At 39.1% G+C, this 17,730-nt stretch overlaps 6 protein-coding genes and 2 non-coding genes across 9 annotated transcripts; 2 read left to right on the top strand and 6 right to left on the bottom strand.

Annotated features, from left to right (window-relative positions):
- Positions 1–197: 197 nt before the first annotated feature.
- AT4G00600 (Amino acid dehydrogenase family protein) lies at positions 198–1,488 on the bottom strand (the record flags this gene model as incomplete). The annotated part of the gene is made up of 5 exons (NM_116285.1): positions 198–368; positions 449–616; positions 698–934; positions 1,023–1,120; positions 1,230–1,488. The coding sequence occupies 5 exons, from the start codon at positions 1,486–1,488 to the stop codon at positions 198–200; spliced, it is 933 nt and encodes a 310-aa protein (NP_191969.1).
- Positions 1,489–1,834: 346 nt separating this feature from the next.
- Positions 1,835–2,821, bottom strand: AT4G00610 (DNA-binding storekeeper protein-related transcriptional regulator; the record flags this gene model as incomplete). Its single annotated transcript, NM_116286.1, has 1 exon — positions 1,835–2,821. The coding sequence occupies one exon, from the start codon at positions 2,819–2,821 to the stop codon at positions 1,835–1,837; it is 987 nt and encodes a 328-aa protein (NP_191970.1).
- A 1,043-nt stretch (positions 2,822–3,864) lies between these two features.
- Positions 3,865–6,167, bottom strand: EMB3127 (Amino acid dehydrogenase family protein). Its single transcript, NM_116287.4, has 5 exons — positions 5,486–6,167; positions 5,008–5,333; positions 4,694–4,930; positions 4,424–4,591; positions 3,865–4,313 (listed from the first exon to the last, which is right to left on the bottom strand). Exons 1-5 carry the CDS (start codon positions 5,664–5,666, stop codon positions 4,143–4,145), a joined length of 1,083 nt encoding a protein of 360 aa, NP_191971.1. The 5' UTR covers positions 5,667–6,167; the 3' UTR covers positions 3,865–4,142.
- Positions 6,124–12,975, bottom strand: KEA2 (K+ efflux antiporter 2). Of its 2 annotated transcripts, none has more exons than NM_116288.7 (20): positions 11,157–12,975; positions 10,890–11,061; positions 10,705–10,795; positions 10,386–10,522; positions 10,228–10,287; positions 10,002–10,121; positions 9,739–9,807; positions 9,588–9,653; positions 9,274–9,363; positions 8,960–9,064; positions 8,735–8,863; positions 8,303–8,512; positions 7,870–8,019; positions 7,654–7,707; positions 7,460–7,518; positions 7,303–7,369; positions 7,040–7,216; positions 6,890–6,946; positions 6,732–6,806; positions 6,124–6,658 (listed from the first exon to the last, which is right to left on the bottom strand). In NM_116288.7, exons 1-20 carry the CDS (start codon positions 12,665–12,667, stop codon positions 6,533–6,535), a joined length of 3,525 nt encoding a protein of 1,174 aa, NP_191972.6. In that variant the 5' UTR covers positions 12,668–12,975; the 3' UTR covers positions 6,124–6,532. The 2 variants fall into 2 exon arrangements, with proteins under 2 accessions (NP_191972.6, NP_001190645.1); NM_001203716.1 differs by having other exon boundaries at positions 6,327–6,658; positions 8,960–9,097; positions 11,157–12,909.
- An 803-nt stretch (positions 12,976–13,778) lies between these two features.
- FRI (FRIGIDA-like protein) lies at positions 13,779–16,381 on the top strand. Its single transcript, NM_116290.4, has 3 exons — positions 13,779–14,842; positions 15,236–15,408; positions 15,498–16,381. Exons 1-2 carry the CDS (start codon positions 13,904–13,906, stop codon positions 15,239–15,241), a joined length of 945 nt encoding a protein of 314 aa, NP_567181.2. The 5' UTR covers positions 13,779–13,903; the 3' UTR covers positions 15,242–15,408; positions 15,498–16,381.
- Positions 15,876–16,070, bottom strand: AT4G03675. The gene has a single exon (NR_141745.1).
- Positions 16,365–16,757, bottom strand: AT4G00651 (Fe superoxide dismutase; the record flags this gene model as incomplete). Its single annotated transcript, NM_001160723.1, has 2 exons — positions 16,365–16,602; positions 16,708–16,757. 2 exons carry the CDS (start codon positions 16,755–16,757, stop codon positions 16,365–16,367), a joined length of 288 nt encoding a protein of 95 aa, NP_001154195.1.
- Positions 16,411–16,600, top strand: AT4G03685. Its single transcript, NR_141746.1, has one exon.
- Positions 16,758–17,730: the final 973 nt, after the last annotated feature.

Raw genomic sequence — 17,730 nt, forward strand, 5'->3', positions numbered from 1 at the left:
TAAAGATCCAAATAATTATCTAGCAAAGCCGCAAGATAATCAGGGAACTCACAATCTGGATAAGGTAACCTCTAAAATCAAAGAACAAGAACCGAAATAATATTATTTCTGACTTAACGCTAAGCAAAAATCATTGGCTTCAAAAAACCAAAGTAAGATTTGTTTATTTAAAAAAAGGCGAGCAATCATCTTTGAAGTCACTGGAAGTTGTGAATTCTCTTGGCTGATGTTAAAGTGTTGGATAGAAGCATGGCTATGGTCATTGGTCCTACATCACCAGGAACAGGTGTGATGGCTGATGCAATTTTGCTAGCCTCCACATAGCAAATGTCTCCAACCAACCGCTCTCCACCGGCAGCACTTGGATCCTGCAATTCATATTACTTTCACATACTGTATTTGATTTGATCATTCATTATACTACCATATGTCAAAAAATTCCACTCACCTCAACAGGTTTAATCCCAACATCGATGAGGACTGCACCCGGTTTTATCCAGCTTCCTCTGACCATGTTTGGTTTCCCAACAGCTGAGATTAGGATATCAGCTTGTCTTGTGAGTTCTTCAGGGTTCATGGTTCTTGAATGGATAATGCTAACGGTTGCATCCTCCTTCTACATTTAGAAAATAAACATCGATAAAGAATGTTGTCCTAACCAGAAAAAATGGCATATTGAAGAAGGAATCATCATTACCTGCAGCAACAGAGCAGCTGGCATACCAACAATGTTACTCCTTCCAATAACAACTGCTCTTTTGCCTTTGAATTCAATGTTGTATCTGTGCAACAACTCGATGCATCCTTTTGGAGTACATGGAACGAATAAAGGTTCTCTACCACGCATGGCAAGCCGTCCAATATTTAGCGGGTGAAATCCATCAACGTCCTTCTCTATACTAACCGCATTCAATATGTTCTGTTCATCCATATGCTGCATATACACGACATCCCAAAACACCGTTGTAATTTACTGTTTATTTTAAGTTATGATGAAGAATATGAAGATAGACTTTGTTTACCGATGGTAGAGGCAACTGAACAAGGACTCCGTGAACAGAAGGATCATCATTGAATCCTGATACATATTTCAACACCTCTTCTTCTGATGAATCTTCAGCTAGACGAACTTGGACTGATTTAATTCCGACGGATTCACAAGCTATTTTCTTGTTCCTCACGTAAGTAGCGGATTCCTTGTTCTTTTCCAACAAGGATTACTGCTAAACCAGGAACCACACCGATTGATTCCTTCATTCTTGAAACTTCGATTTTGATATCATCTCTAATCTTTTTGGCCTCAGCCTTTCCATCAATTACAATCGCAGATGGAGAAGAAGAGGAGCGAATGGAGAGAGTGCAGCGCCAAGTAGACGCAGTTGTCCGTAAGCTGAATTGGCTGACGCTCGGGCGGGGGAGGAAAACACCATTGCGGTTGTATAAATGGATGAGACGCGACGTTGTGGAGGAGGAGCAATCAGTAAACATCATCGACGCCATTTGTTTACTAGGCAAACAGAAGAAAACAAAGTAGATTGTTTCTAAGTTAACGTGTGTGTAAAGGTAGATATAGAAGATATGTACTTATCTTAAATCCATTAGGAATTATCTCCTAGAATCATTATTAGTTTATATCATATCATAATTATCTAACGATTTCATGTCTGTAGTAACAAAGGAAGAAGACTAAGATGCAAACAAAAAACCACCTATTTTTGTTATCCAAAAAAACATCTTTAACATAAAACATATGAATAAACGAGAAAGCCATAAAGGTTCCAACACAAAACCAAAAAGAAAAACATAGGCAAATGCATCTCTAAACAGATAAAGACTAAACATATTTAGCCATCAAAGATCTCATCTCATGCACAACGTCAATCTTCTGCCACGTCGTTTTGAGCTCATCAGCTTGCATGGACTTCACCTTTTCTTCTATCCTCTTCCTCTTCTTCACCGGTACCAAACTCCAATTCTTCTTCCATGTCTCTTCATCAACCCCCGGACCCAATTCTTTAAACGCACCATCAACAAACGACCTCTCGAACCAATCACTTTCTTCATCAACCTTAAGCTTCTTCTTCTTTGGCTTCACAAGAGCAGTAGCATCACCATCACTTACCCAAATTATCTCAGCCAATTCGTAACACTTCTTATCATGCTCTGTAGTAGTTTTCTTGTTCTCAATATACTTTCTCTTCATAGACCGGATTTTGTTAACGAACTGATCAGTCTTCACCTCAAAGCTAATCGAATCTTTAAGTTTTTCGAAAAAGCCATTCATGTCCTCGGAAACATTCTTACCTGTATCCTTAGCAAATTTGATCATTCCTTGAAGAAAGACGATCTCGTCTTCATCAGTCCACAATCTCTGAAACAACAGTGGCTTCTTCCCCGTCTCTGTTTCAGTCTTGGCTCGTTCCTCCTCTGGTTTTCCTTCACTTTGTCTCTTCTCATTCGAAGAAGAAGGAGCAGCAGCAGCAAGAGTCATCGGCTCAGCTTCAGTGTCAGACTCACTCTCCGATCCCGACTCTGAATCGCTGGAAGGCTCATCTTCCTCCTCCTCCTCAGATGAAGTTGATGCGACGGCTTCCAACGGCTTCTTGACCGGAGATGTGACACCCGACGGTTTCTTCGCTGGAGATGCGACTCCCGACAGTTTCTTTGACGTAGATGCGACGTCAGATGACTTCTTCACCGTTGATGGAGTAACCAAAGTCTTGTTCTTGGCCATCGGAGAGAAACGAGAGAGAAATTTGGTAGGGTTTTTAAATAAAAAATTGAGAAGTTGGTCAGTTTTAAGGTTTTGCACCGAAACCATATATTGCATTTGGTTCTTTCCTTAATTACAAGTATCATAAATCTTTGACCAATTTTACGGGGTTTATGGTGTACATCTAAAATTCAAAAAGTAAATGTTAATAAATCTAATTTTGGTAACTGAATTTCCGATTGGTATTTTTAGTATATTAAAAAAATTAAAACTAAATGCTAACTAATCGAGTAATCTTTCTTTAATTGTTTAATGAGATCAATGATTCAGTTAATCAGTAATTACTAATCGAGTAATATCTTTTTTATTTAATTACAATTATCATAAATCACATTAATTGTTTTGACTAATTTTACGGGGTTTATGGTGTACATTTAAAATTCAAAAAAACTAAATGCTACTAAATCCGATTTTGGTAACTGAATACCTTCTTTTAATTTTACGGGGTTTATGGTGTATAATACTATAATCCCTCTTTTGTAAAAAAGAAGAAAGAAATTTAAACTCTATAGAGTTTGTTTTTGGAGCAAAGATGCTAGAGTTTAAATTTCTTTATATTCTTCAGAGAACTCTCTGTCCCCAAAAAGGATTACTGCTAAACCAGGACTGATTAGTTTCTCCATTCTTGAAGTTTCGACTCTGATCTCCTGCATGATACTTAGTTCCACAGCCGTTTGATCAAATACCATCGCCTCATCAGCTGAACAGAAAAGTAAAATCTTAAGAGTTGGATATCTGAAAATACGTAAGCAATTGGATGAAAAGGTTTAGTCTATACAAGAGGAGCGAATGGAGAGAATGTGGCCACGTCCGGGCACAGTGGTATAAGAGGAGCGCATGCGGCCACGTCCGGGCGCAGTGGTGGGAAAGCTTGAGTTGGCTGACGCACCAGCGGGGCAGGAAAGCACCGTTGAGGCGGTTCAAATCGATGAGACGCGAGGTCGTGGAGAAGGAGCAATCGGTTAACATCAACGACGCCATTATTTTACTAGGAAAACAGAACAGTGGTCGTGGCTTCGAGCTCAAGTTAGGGTTTAACAAAAGTAATGTAGAACAAGTGACTGTGTTTTCTTGTTTCAAATTAACCTTCGTTGAAAGGTAGTTATAAATAAAGTATAATGACGAAGAGACCGATGGGTGAGGCTGGGATATATCATAGCTGGGATAAGTTAAAACTAGTTCTGACTCAAAATACCAAGAAGAGACAAACAATGTTGAAGACAATTTATGTGACTTAAAAACTACATGTTTTGTTTCATAGAACAAAACGATAACTTTCTTTAAAGACCAAAGTAAATCATTGGCTTCAAAAAACAGAGTACGATTTGTTTGTTTCCCAAAAGGCCAGCAATCTTCTTTTTAAGTGACGTCACTGGAAGTTGTGAATCCTCTTAGCTGATGTTAAAGTGTTGGATAGAAGCATGGCTATGGTCATTGGTCCTACACCGCCAGGAACAGGTGTGATGGCTGATGCAACTTTGCTAGCCTCCTCGTAGCAAATGTCTCCAACCAATCGATATCCACGCGCAGCACTTGGATCCTGCAATTCATATTATGTACATGTATGAATGTTGCATACTGGTTGATTTGAAACTTATTATATCACTGAATTACGCCATGACCATATGTCAAAAAGAAAATTCCACTCACCTCAACAGGATTAATCCCAACATCGATGAGGACTGCGCCCGGTTTTATCCAGCTTCCTCTGACCATGTTTGGCTGTCCAACAGCTGAGATTATAATATCAGCTTCTCTTGTGATTTCTTCAGGGTTCTTGGTTCTTGAATGGATAATGCTAACGGTTGCATCCTCCCTCTACAAATACAAAACACAACAATAAAGACCAAACATGTAACTAACTTTCGAATGTCACAACCAGAAAAAACGGCATCTTAAAGAAGGTATCATCATCATTACCTGCAGTAAAAGAGCAGCTGGCATACCGACAATGTTACTCCTTCCGATAACAACCGCTCTCTTTCCTTTGATTTCAATGTTGTATCTATGCAACAACTCAATGCATCCTTTTGGAGTACAAGGAACGAATAAGGGTTCTCTTCCACGCATGGCAAGCCGTCCAATATTTAGCGGATGAAATCCGTCAACATCTTTCTCTATACTAACCGCATTCAGTATGTTCTGTTCATCCATATGCTGCAACAACATCCCAAAACACTATTGTAATTCACTGTTTATTTAAGTTCCGAAGAAAGTTATTAGACTTTGTTTACCGATGGCAGAGGCAACTGAACAAGGATTCCATGGACAGAAGGATCATCATTGAATCCTGATACAGATTTCAACACCTCTTCTTCTGATGAATCTTCAGCTAGACGAACTTCGAACGATTTGATTCCAACGGAGTCACAAGCTTTCTTCTTGTTCCTCACATAAGTTGCAGAATCTTTTCTGTCACCAACAAGGATTACTGCTAAACCAGGAATCACACCAATTGATTCCTTCATTCTTGAAACTTCAATTGTGATTTCATCTCTAATCTTTTTTGCCACAGCCTTTCCATCTATTACAATTGCGCCACCCTCTGATTTTGTATCAGCTGTACCAAAAAAAAAAAAAAAAATTTATGATTCCAACATGAGAATAAAGAAACTCAATTTTCCAGGGAAGAACAGTCTAATTGTCTACAAATTTCAATCGATGTCAAGTTCAAATTTGGTGCTCAATTAAGTCAAAAGGTTTAATCATTACCGGAAATGGAAGAAATGGGAGAAGAAGAGGAGCGAATGCAGCAGCCACGGCCAGAAGCAGTGGTCTGTAAACGGAGTTGGCCGACGCATTGACGGAGGAGGAAAGTACCGCTGCTTCGGTTCAAATGGATGAGACGCGACGTCGTGGTGGAGGAGCAATCGGTAAACATCATCGACGCCATTTTTATACAAGGAAAACAGAACAATAGTCTGCTCGTCGTGGCTGAGTTAAAAAGGAAGAAGGTAATGGTGGAGACAGGAAGACTAATGAAGTCTTTTAATTTGTGATCTAGAGCAAAGCAGAGCAGAGAAGAGACGATGAATTGAAGAAGATAACTTCGTCGTCTACGGAGAGTCGGAGAGACTAGGGTTTCTTCTTTTGATATCAACAAGGGTTTAAGTTCATTCAAATCACAAAAGAAACCGGTTTGTTGATTTCACCTGAATTTTCCGGTTTTATTATACCAGTCTTTCGTTTTCTTTTCTTTTTTAATAAATCCAATCGGACCGCTTCATATTTTTAGTAGCTTTTTAATTTGATTAGTCGTCTTAAACTCAGATTAATCATGTAATTAACACTGATCAATATATAAACAATACATGTAAGTTCGTTGACTTACGGTCTATTCTCTATTTGCGGTCTAAAGTACCACACTAGATATATATACCCTTGTGATTTAACTCGAGAGCTCCAACAATCAAAGCTAAATGTACTACAAGTGGTATCAGAGCAAGTCATGTTATTGCGATTGCCAAGATTGTTGAAGGGTGAAGCAAAGGTAGAAAGTACAGACAAATAGTGTCGGATAAATGAGGGATAGATTCACATATTAGACCCAATATGTTGAATACAAATATTATTTGCCTTTGTTTTTCCCCCAGAGGAAAGAAACTAGAGAAATTTCAACACATCATCATCCCATCAAAATTTTGAGAGTTTGTTACTTTTTCTCCGCTAAGATTCTTCAAAATAAGGATTTTGGTTTCTGTACAGTTTTAAGCAAAAGAAGTTGAAATTGTGTGGTCTTACCAGAAGCGAGAAAAAAGGTTAGATAGCGAGTGTGCCTTCAATAATCTGGTTATCGTCAGATGTTTCAGATGGTGATGGTGGTTTTGGTTTGCTCGTACTTCTTGAGAACCCGTAACCTAGAGAGCTTCCACTTGCCTCACATAGCTGTACCATCATAGGATCCATTAAACCGGAGAGTAAGAAGAATTGTAGTTTTTTAAATAGACCAAATATATACCTCAGCTAGTTCAGACAAGTGACGAGATCTGAACTCGTTGATCGTTGTTGCTATTTCTGATGTAGGTAATTTGGCCTGAAAAAGAAGCCGACAAGTTTAACAAATACCCCAAATAACATTGTTGGTGACTTAATGACTACAAGAATTATCTCTTGTACCTGTGCAAGAACAGCAGCTGCTAACTGAAGACTTGGTTCCAGCGTCTCAGGAACAACCTAACGAGTTTTTGTATCGAGATTTTAATCAGTTTACTTTGAAAATGTTGTGCAATGACAGAAGGAGAATAGAAAAGTTGTGGAAGTTATTACAGCGGTAGCGCCGGCTTTTTCAAGATTGAGACCATGATCAACGTCATGTGCACGGACAAAGGTTTTGACATTGGGGAAATATTTGCTAAGAGCCCAGACACACCTGTAATTTGCTCCAGGTGTGTCTAAAGCAATAGCCGCAGCACATGCTCTATCTGCCCCGATTTTGTGGAGTACCTGCACGTATAGGTAAAACAACGTCAATAATTTTGGATGATGTGTGGTTATACTTTTGACTTGTTTCATCAGCTTTCTACTCTTACCTCTCTACTACCAGCGTCTCCAAAATAAACTGGAAGATCTAGGGAACGACCAATTGCTACTCTATCACTGTAAAATAAGAGATTTTTGGTGCGAAATGAGACAAATAAAGAGCTGGTTAGATACATTGAGCAAGACAAGGCAAGCATGTTACATTACCTGCTGACATCGAGGGCAACAAATGGGATAAGTCTTTCAGAAAGAAGCTGAGCGATTATCTGCGTTTAACATTTAGAAAGCAGCGGTCAAAGACGAATTTAATCATATATCACCAAACTATTCTCTAAATCAAACTATCTAAACTTCTAGAGGAGTTTGTTTTCGCAACAAAGTTTATAGATAACGATACCAACCTGCCCAATTCGTCCAAATCCGCAAATAATGATGTGACCCTGTAAATCATCCGTCTGCAAGTAAATTCAGAAAGTAAAGGATCAGTCATTTTTACCCCAAGAATGCATGAGCTTCGGAAGGATATTGAGGTCAATCATGGCTTTATTGTTTTAAATTTACAATTGAAACTAGGAATGGTGATAAATGACTTATTTTAAAGTGTTGTGAAGGAGTACCTCGCTTTCAACTGGTAATAAACTTCGAACATCTTGTAACTCAAATCGAGACGCAATTAATTGGCCGCCAGCAGCTAACCAAGGAGTAAGAGCCATTGATATTCCCACGACGAGAAACAGTAATGAAGATAGCTGCGGAGTCATTATACCCTGGAAGAAATACCAATCAAGCCTTAGAGGAAACATGGGAATAAAGTAGAACTGAAACCTCAGCTGTCATATCCATAAAACATGACAATATCGTTTTCTAGTTTTCATTTAAATGACTAATTGTAAACTAATAGAACTGCTTGCATCATGATGTGAGCCTAACTTTCCAAAAAATAATAGATGGGAAGCATCAAAAACAACCCATATACTCTCCAAGAAACACTGCAGTTACTAAACCCATCGTAAAAAAGCAAAAAACAGAAATCATCATATATATAATAACCTGATTGACAGCTTCTCCAAAAGCAACAAACGCGAATTCTCCACCTGGAGCCAGAAGAAGACCGACCCTCACGGCAGATATGATTGAAATGCCAAACAATTTGCCTATGATCACCACTAATATAGTCTTGCCAACTAATAAGAGTCCTAAGGTCCCCATTATGAGAGGGAAGTTGGCGAGAAGAAGTTTTGGATCAATGGACATGCCCACCTGATTTTATGCAGCTCGTCCCATTAGTTTCATGAACGAGATAAATTGTACTTTAAGAGCTGGAAACAAAATTAGAATCTTACAAGAGCATTTAAGCAGGCCATAACACATTACATATCCTATATATTCCTTAATATCCTATTTATAATAACTTCTGACCATCTCCAAGGAAAACAGTAAACTTATCGATCAGCTATTTTCAAGACCTAGTTCACAAATTACCGTCATGAAGAAGAGTCCCAACAGAAGACCACGGTATGGAGCGATATCTGATTCAACTTGCAAGGAAAATTCAGTCTCTGCAAGTAGTAGACCAGCCAAAAACGCTCCTAATGCCATGGAAAGTCCCGCCTAATTTAAAGAAAGAAACAATTTATCTTAACGAAACAAAAGACAAAGCAAAATTACGAGAATACCAAGCACCAACACGGAAAATCAAGAACATACCCTAGCTGTAAGTAAACTAGTCCCAAGAATAACCAGAAGTGTATTGGCGGAGAATATCTCAGCATTTCGGTTTTCTGCAATTTGCTTGTATATCGGCCGCAGAAGCTGTGTGTACCAGAAAATCAATGCATTGTAAAACTATGATTCAGCACCGCAGAAGCAGCATTAGCTATAGAGTTTCATTATATGTTCATGCAAACCCATTCTATAGAAAATCTAATGTTTTCTCATCACTTATATGGATCTCTCTTTTGTTGTTTAACTTATTCGGATATGAGTCTCAAAACAGAAACTAGAAAACCATTGAGACTTACGAGACGGCCACCAGCAATTATGCCAGTGATAGCAACTGCTGCTTTGATTGCAGCTAGTCCAAGAGCTTCAGCAATGGCTTGAAATCCAATCTGAGAAAAGTAGTTAGCAACTTAGCATTCTCCTCTTACAAAATAATTTATAGGCTTCCTTGAGAAATATGCAAGACAGCAAATATTAGCAACACATGAGCATGAGTATTTCCTTAAAAGAGCAGAGGAAATATTGAACTTACGCCATCTGCCATTACATCACAATAAACACAACACAAAAGGGAAATATAAGTAAAAAAGGGAAACGTTAAAGCTAAGCTTACCCCTCCTTTGGATGAATTAGGTGAAATAAGTGGGATGAGAATCAGTAACACGACCACAGCCAGATCCTGTGAAGACCAACAGATTGAAAAGAGTTACCCAGCATGATAGCCTTTATACAAGCGCAGTAACAACTTTGTGTTCTGAACAAACCTGAAAAAGCAAGACCGAAAATGTAGCTCGTCCATGTCTCGAGGTGCTCTCACCCCGTTCTTGTAAAACCTGCAAACCGAGTACATTGTCTTAGTTCAACCAATTGGTAGCTAAATCGCATAAAAAGCTAAACGAGCTATCACAAAATTAATTTCATAAAAACATAGTAGCACTGACAATTTTTGGATATCTTCCCAAAACACGGTAACAGATTCACCTAGTGTAAATTGGTGCAAATTTGGAAGAAGGAGACTGAATTTTACCTGCAGGACAACAGCAGTGGAAGACAATGCCAGGCCATTGCCAATTACTATTGCTGCTGGACCAGCCTGACCAGCAACATAGTGAGTGATCAAACCAATTACTGCTGCCGTTACCAGAACCTGGATTACAACAATGAAAAATCAGATAAAATGACTAAACTACGGCAATATAGACAGAAACAGGCATGCATTGTAGCTCAAAAAAATAAAGAGAGTCTCAAATCACCTGCGCGGAGCCTAATCCAAAAACATATTTCTTCATGGAACTAAGCCTTTCGACAGAGAGCTGTCAGACAAATAGAATCGAAATAATTGGCTCTTCTTTCCACTAAGCACATATCAAAGGAAAAAGGAACAACATATATATCAAATACTGAAGTTAACCTCAAGGCCAATGTTGAAAAGCAAGAAGACAACTCCAAATTCTGCAATGGCCTTGGTTCCATGCACATTACGAATTATTGAGAGACCATAAGGACCAATCAAGATTCCCGCCGCCAAATACCCAAGAACAGGGCTGCCTATAGATTGCAGCAGAAGAAACCAACAAGATAGCATTTAAATCTCTATGCATTATGATTGCGGCAACAGAAGTGAAATGGTTTGTCTGATGATAACAATGAATAGTACAAGTCCAAATGAAACAAGGAGGACAAAATATGGGGATTTAAAATACAATGAGTGAATTAATATATTACGTTACCTCCAGGAATTTTCTGAAATAGAGGCACGAATATGACGCTTGCAAGCAGTAACCACAACACATCGAGAAGGGAAGCTTCCTCCTCATTAACCTAAGTGTTATAAAAGTTGGAGGCAGACAGTTAAATTCCATAAGGTATGTATGGGACTCGTGAAAGAGTACATTTCCTGCATGACCACTCATACCTCTTGCTGAGGGAACATCTCAAGTAGTTTCTTTATTCTCTTTGGAAGTTTCTGCATCTGACGGATCAGAGGTTTTGTGCTGGAGGAAACATCTTCTGCGCTAGTGCTGACAATATTTGGCTGTTGTGGCAGCTGATTGTTCCTTCCTACTCCGTTGGAATAGATTGCCACTCTAGAATGAATCAGAAAACTTGCTATTAAAAAAAAACAGACAAAAAAGTTTATGGTTTATCATAATTCGTCAAAACAATTGAGTATCCAACTAACCCTGCCCCAAGAAGTGTAAATCCAAGAATTAGCTTAGGCCACTGCTGTTTCGCAGATTCAACTAAACTCTCAAAAACTGTTGCGGTTCCATCCCCATTGGAAGAGAAGAAAGATGCAGGAAAGAAACGAGAGGATTTCTTCAATGATGTCTTGGTACCATTATGAGATGAACTCTCCCTTGGCAGATCTTTCTGCACTTCCTGTTTTTTTGTCAGAACAACATTCTTTGACTTCTCTGCTTCTCCTTCAGCCTCTTTAGCAAAATCTGCAGTTGGCTTTCCGTTCTCATTATCTGACTCGTAAGACTGAGTCCCAACATCTGATGAAACTCCAACTACTACTAAGTCTCTTTCAGCCTGATGGCTTACATCAACAATTTCACTCAAGACTTCATCCTCACCAACAATAGTATTCTTTCCATCCAATACCTTTCCCTGGGTTGTTTCTTGGGTTTGGGAACCAAAAAGAGTCTTCTCTGCTCTTTGCAAAGCAATCTCTGCATCATTCACACGTTGAGTAGCCTCAAGCTCAAATGCCACAGCTTGTTCGGCCAAAACCATGATATTTGCAACATCCTCCTCGGCTTTCAATGCGCTGATCTGCGCTCTCTCGGCAGCCTCATTCAATCTATCTACTTCCTTCTGCAGCTCGTCCTTCTTAACTTGCAAACGCCTGAGTTGTTCCTCACAGCTTGCTAAATTTTCTTGGCATTCTTTTATGTCAGCCTTAGCAGATAAAAGGGCTTCCTCTTTATCTTTAACACCATCTCTAACCTCACTCTCTTCAGAAGTATTGTACCCTTCTGCTTCTAGTGATTCAAGTGCAACCTGCAGCCTTGCTTCAGCCAGAGATAATGCCATAGTAGCCTTCTGAACAGCTTCTTTAGCAACGGACTCTTCATCAACAGCCTCTTGAACCACATTAAGTGTTTGGTTTACATCGTTCCACGCACTGGCTGCTTCATCCTTAAGTGCTATCGCTACCTCTGAAATCCTCTGAGCCTTTTCTTCAAACATGGTACTGTTGAGACTAGCCACTTCCAATTCTTTAGTTGCCTTATTCAGTAGATCCCTGAGTTCCTCCAAACTAGGTGCAGAATCTTGCTCTCTTGTGTCTTTCTCTTCCTTAGAAAACGTAACCTCCCTGTCATCACTACCTTCAGCAAATTCCAAATTCCGGTCATTCCCAACCAAATCTCCTACAGAATCGCTACTTTGACAAAGTAACCTAAACCCCAGCGGAACATTTTGGGGTTTTGCAGGAAGCAAATGACCGTAAAATCTTCCATTGAAATCAGCATTCAAAGTCAAAGAAGAACGATACGATACATTTCGTTTCGATCTAATAGCTGAGCGAACTTTAGAATCAATCATCGGATCCCAAAATCTAGTGCCGCCGAGTCCTTTGGGACAGAGTTTCGCACTTATCATTCGATTCGGCAAGCAGTAACTCGCAAAATCCGCACCACCGTGAAACATACTCTGGCGCTGAACGCTAGACGCAAAATCCATATTACTGCTGCAGAAAGACGGAGAGAACAAGAGACTGACCGATCATAAGAGAAGAGAGCTTCAAGGCTTCAGCTGATGAAGAATCAATGGCGGCGAGAGTGAGTGAGAATCGAGTAGTTACTGAGAGGAAGATGAAACGTATCTCCTGAGAAAAAACGTAAGAGAGTTCCGTTTCAACAGTATTTTTCTCGGCGGTCTTCAGATTTTCCGTCCAACTCTCTCTTTCCTCTTTCAGTTTTTTTTTGCCCAATCACTCGTGGTAGGATTTTTTTATAAGAAAGTTACGAAAATGCCCTCTCGTGCTTAGAGAGATTCAATTCGTGCACATATAATATGCCGTGAATATACCACCAACTCTCTTACTCGTACTCGCATGTGGTGCGTGCAATATACACGTGGTTCGAATCAACGGCTACGTTTTACTGATAGGTGGCTCGTTTAGTTTTGCACTGCCTTTGGGTGCGCGTGACCAAGTCATTTTCCAAATGTGTTTTAATATTTGTGAACTATTATTAATAAAAAAGCGAGCGACGTTGTTCGTTGATGAGGGAGCGACCGTACGCTTGGCGACCTTCTCTGATTGCGTAGAGTCGTTTTCCTTATTGGGCTTACCTAGTACCGTCAGCCCACAATGTTTTCATTTCTTTCCCACCTAAAACTAAAAGTACTCACAAGTCACAACTTAAACCAAGTACACAAGGATTTTATCATGGGATTATCGTGTTTGAAGACTAAAAAGAGCACACCATCACCCCCATTAGTGCAGGTAGAGTAAGACAGTAACTTTTGGGTTCATATTACCGAGCAAGAACCGTTATTTGTGATTAGACATGTTATAAACCACTGCTTTAGTGACTATTTAAAACAATATATTACATGTCGTAATCATGCAACCTAACTATGTTTTCATTAATCAAATACAAAGAATAAAGAGAAAAGTGCGTAGATTCAATTATTTGGCATAGACTCAAAAGAGTGTATATATATCTGACTTTTATTAAATTATTAAACACAAATACATATTTTCATAAGCAAAACTATAAAAGCCCTAAACATATAACGATTACCTCAAAGGAAAAAGTCGTTTTCTCCTAATTAAAAGATAGGTTACTTCCTAATTAATATATAATTTATGTGAACTTCACAATATACAGTTCAATAAAATTTGGTAATTTGACCGATTTAAGGAGAGTGGAAATTAGGGCTTCTGCAATCTTTTTTCTTCGCCGCAATCTCATGTCCAATTATCCACCGACGGTGGCGGCGCAACCCACAACGACGGCGAATCCACTGCTGCAGCGACATCAATCTGAACAGCGACGAAGAGAATTACCGAAGATTGTCGAAACAGAGTCTACAAGTATGGACATTACGATCGGTCAATCTAAGCAGCCTCAATTTTTGAAATCCATAGACGAATTAGCTGCGTTTTCAGTTGCAGTGGAAACATTCAAACGCCAATTCGATGATCTTCAGAAGCACATCGAGTCAATCGAAAACGCAATTGATTCCAAACTCGAGAGTAACGGCGTTGTCCTCGCCGCGCGGAACAATAATTTCCATCAGCCGATGTTATCGCCTCCGCGGAACAATGTATCTGTAGAAACCACCGTCACTGTGAGCCAACCGTCTCAGGAGATTGTACCGGAGACGTCGAATAAACCGGAGGGGGAACGTATATGTGAGTTGATGTGTAGCAAAGGTCTGCGTAAATACATATACGCGAATATCTCTGATCAAGCTAAGTTAATGGAAGAGATTCCTTCAGCTTTGAAATTGGCCAAGGAGCCAGCGAAGTTTGTATTGGATTGTATTGGCAAGTTTTACTTACAAGGGCGTAGAGCATTTACTAAAGAGTCGCCTATGAGCTCTGCGAGACAAGTTTCGCTTCTTATACTGGAGTCTTTTCTTCTAATGCCTGATCGTGGTAAAGGGAAGGTGAAGATTGAGAGTTGGATTAAAGATGAGGCGGAGACGGCTGCTGTTGCTTGGAGGAAAAGGTTGATGACTGAAGGAGGATTAGCTGCGGCTGAGAAAATGGATGCAAGGGGTTTGCTTTTACTAGTTGCTTGTTTTGGTGTTCCTTCAAACTTTAGGAGTACAGATTTGCTGGATTTGATAAGGATGAGTGGTTCGAATGAGATTGCCGGTGCTTTGAAGCGGTCACAGTTTCAGGTACCATATTCTGTTCTCACTCGGTGAATTTCATTGCAAAGGTGGTTCCTTTTGTTGACATCATCGACCAACATCAAGTTCCATCTTTGTTTTTCGATAAGCTTGATGGTATAAACTAGGAGAGCACATCAAATATTTAGAGTGCAATGACTGATTGAGCCAAATCCTAGCTAGAAATTAATCTGGAAAGAACTTGGAACTCTCAACCATAGGTTTTGGTACGAAATTGTTGCTTGTCAGAACCAAATGATAGGCTATTGCCTTGAAATAGTGTTTCTTGTGGTTTCCAATATTGGAAGTTAAAATCATATGACTTAGCTGTTGGATACTAATTAAGCTTAAGCAATGCCAACTCTAAGAAGTGGTACTTACACAATATTCTATTGGTCATAGGTATAGTTGAATCAAGTATCAAGCGTGGAATGCATATTGAAGCTCTTGAAATGGTTTATACCTTTGGCATGGAGGATAAGTTTTCAGCTGCTCTAGTTCTAACTTCATTCTTAAAGATGAGCAAGGAGTCATTTGAGAGGGCAAAACGGAAAGCCCAGTCACCGCTGGCATTTGTATGAACCCTTCCCTTGCACATTATGTACCTTTATGAACTCTTTATCATCATCTGAGTCTGACCATTGATATATTTATTTCTCAACAGAAAGAAGCGGCTACAAAGCAGCTAGCTGTGTTATCATCAGTTATGCAGTGTATGGAGACTCACAAGTTAGATCCTGCGAAAGAACTACCAGGATGGCAGATCAAAGAGCAAATTGTTAGCTTGGAGAAAGACACTCTTCAGCTCGACAAAGAGATGGAAGAGAAAGCAAGATCTCTCAGTTTAATGGAGGAAGCCGCACTTGCCAAGAGAATGTATAACCAACAGATAAAACGTCCAAGGTTATCACCCATGGAAATGCCACCAGTAACTTCTTCATCGTATTCTCCTATCTACCGTGATAGAAGCTTTCCTAGTCAAAGAGACGATGACCAAGATGAAATATCAGCTCTTGTGAGTAGTTACCTCGGCCCGTCAACATCTTTTCCTCATCGCTCAAGAAGATCCCCGGAATATATGGTTCCACTTCCACATGGTGGGTTAGGAAGAAGTGTATATGCATATGAACATCTGGCCCCAAATTCATATTCTCCAGGTCACGGACATAGACTTCATCGACAGTACTCTCCGTCTTTGGTTCACGGACAGAGACATCCACTACAGTACTCTCCTCCAATTCATGGACAACAACAGTTACCATATGGTATACAAAGGGTTTACAGACATTCACCATCTGAAGAAAGATATTTGGGTTTATCCAATCAAAGGTCTCCTCGCAGTAACTCATCATTAGACCCCAAATAGGAGGAATGTAAATTTGTAACAAAGCTTTTTGTTTTTGCTTAAGTTAGTCATTTATTTAACTCCCAACAGTCTCAAAATTTAATTTAATGTTTGGGGCTTAAGAATGCAAATTTTTTTGCTCCTGTAATTGACATTTAAGATGCTAATGTTATTGCTTCAGAGGTTTTAGTCAACCTCAGATACATCGATATCACTATCTAAATAGACCTCTGGCTCTTGGTCATCTGGATTCTCTTCATCTTCTGTCTCTGTTCCTTCTTGTTCTCGTTGCACTGCTCGAGCAATTGCGGATTCCAACCTTGTGCTTACAGTTTCCCATGACACAAGCTTTTCCATGAATGTATTTATGTCCGCCTTCTTATCTTTCTTGAGGAAGATGAATTCACCGAAGATCCAACTTGAGCTTGACAATCAATCAAATCCGAAACAGAAACAGAGCTTTTTGACATCTTTGATTTAGCAGTCTTTGATCTTGAGGAATATCAATGAACACTAGATACACTCACACTTGCAGGCTTTAAACTGGATTTTAAACATGAATAGAAGCATTGATTCCATGGAATGTGGTAAGTGACATAGCTGGACTTCTTAAACAAATGTATGAACGGGTAGGGTTCATTACAATGTAGTTATACAGCACTGAGATTTATGGAAGAAAAAAAGGACACAGCTTTAACTATCTACAGAGAGACAAGAACACTAAAGACAAGAGAATCATAAGTTCAGGAGTTCGTTAAAATGGCTCTATTCAAATCACACATTGGCACAAGACCACTAATAAGATACCAAGTGGGACAATCGAAAGATAATAAGAGATAGCATATCAGAGAGAGAGAGAGATTTTTTGAGGAGGGAGAAGTTCGCCGGAGGCTTCTGTTTCTAGTCGGCGTTGTGATTGGAATTGTTTGAGCGGTCTTTCCAGTCCCGGAATTGGAAACAAGAGGGCTAATTTTGGTCCTTTTGGAAAGATTTGAAACGACATCGTTATTAAGCCCTAATTCTACTATAACGATGTCGTTTACGAGAAACATACATATACATACTTGAGAATAAAGCCCATTACCAAGAGACCAATTTTGGTCTTTTTCGTATAGTATTAACTCTACGGCGATTGATCTAAGCCCAATAATTGTGGAACTTGCTCGACTTAGGTCTCAATCTCTATTTTCTACCAATGCCAAAAAACAATTTCCTTACAAATTTTTTATTTTTCCCATCAAAACAATTCCCACCAATTTACATTTAAAAATCATTGTAATCTATCACATTTCCTTACTTTTAAAACCATTTACAAATCTATTTATCGCCAAAACAAAAACGGGAAAAATGTTTTTGGAAAAAAAAAATTGACAGAAAAATTATTTTCGGAATATTTTTGGCGAAAAAAATCGATATTCTATTTTGTTAACCTAAAATATTTTCAAAATATGAGTAAAATAGTCATTAAAAATTAAATTAACGTATAAATGAAAATGACTAACAGGAAAGGTTATAATTAAAAAATGATAATTTTGGAAGAACATTTTTTACA

The sequence above is a fragment of the Arabidopsis thaliana genome, chromosome 4, assembly GCF_000001735.4.
Source record: "Arabidopsis thaliana chromosome 4, partial sequence".
Lineage (NCBI taxonomy): Eukaryota > Viridiplantae > Streptophyta > Magnoliopsida > Brassicales > Brassicaceae > Arabidopsis > Arabidopsis thaliana.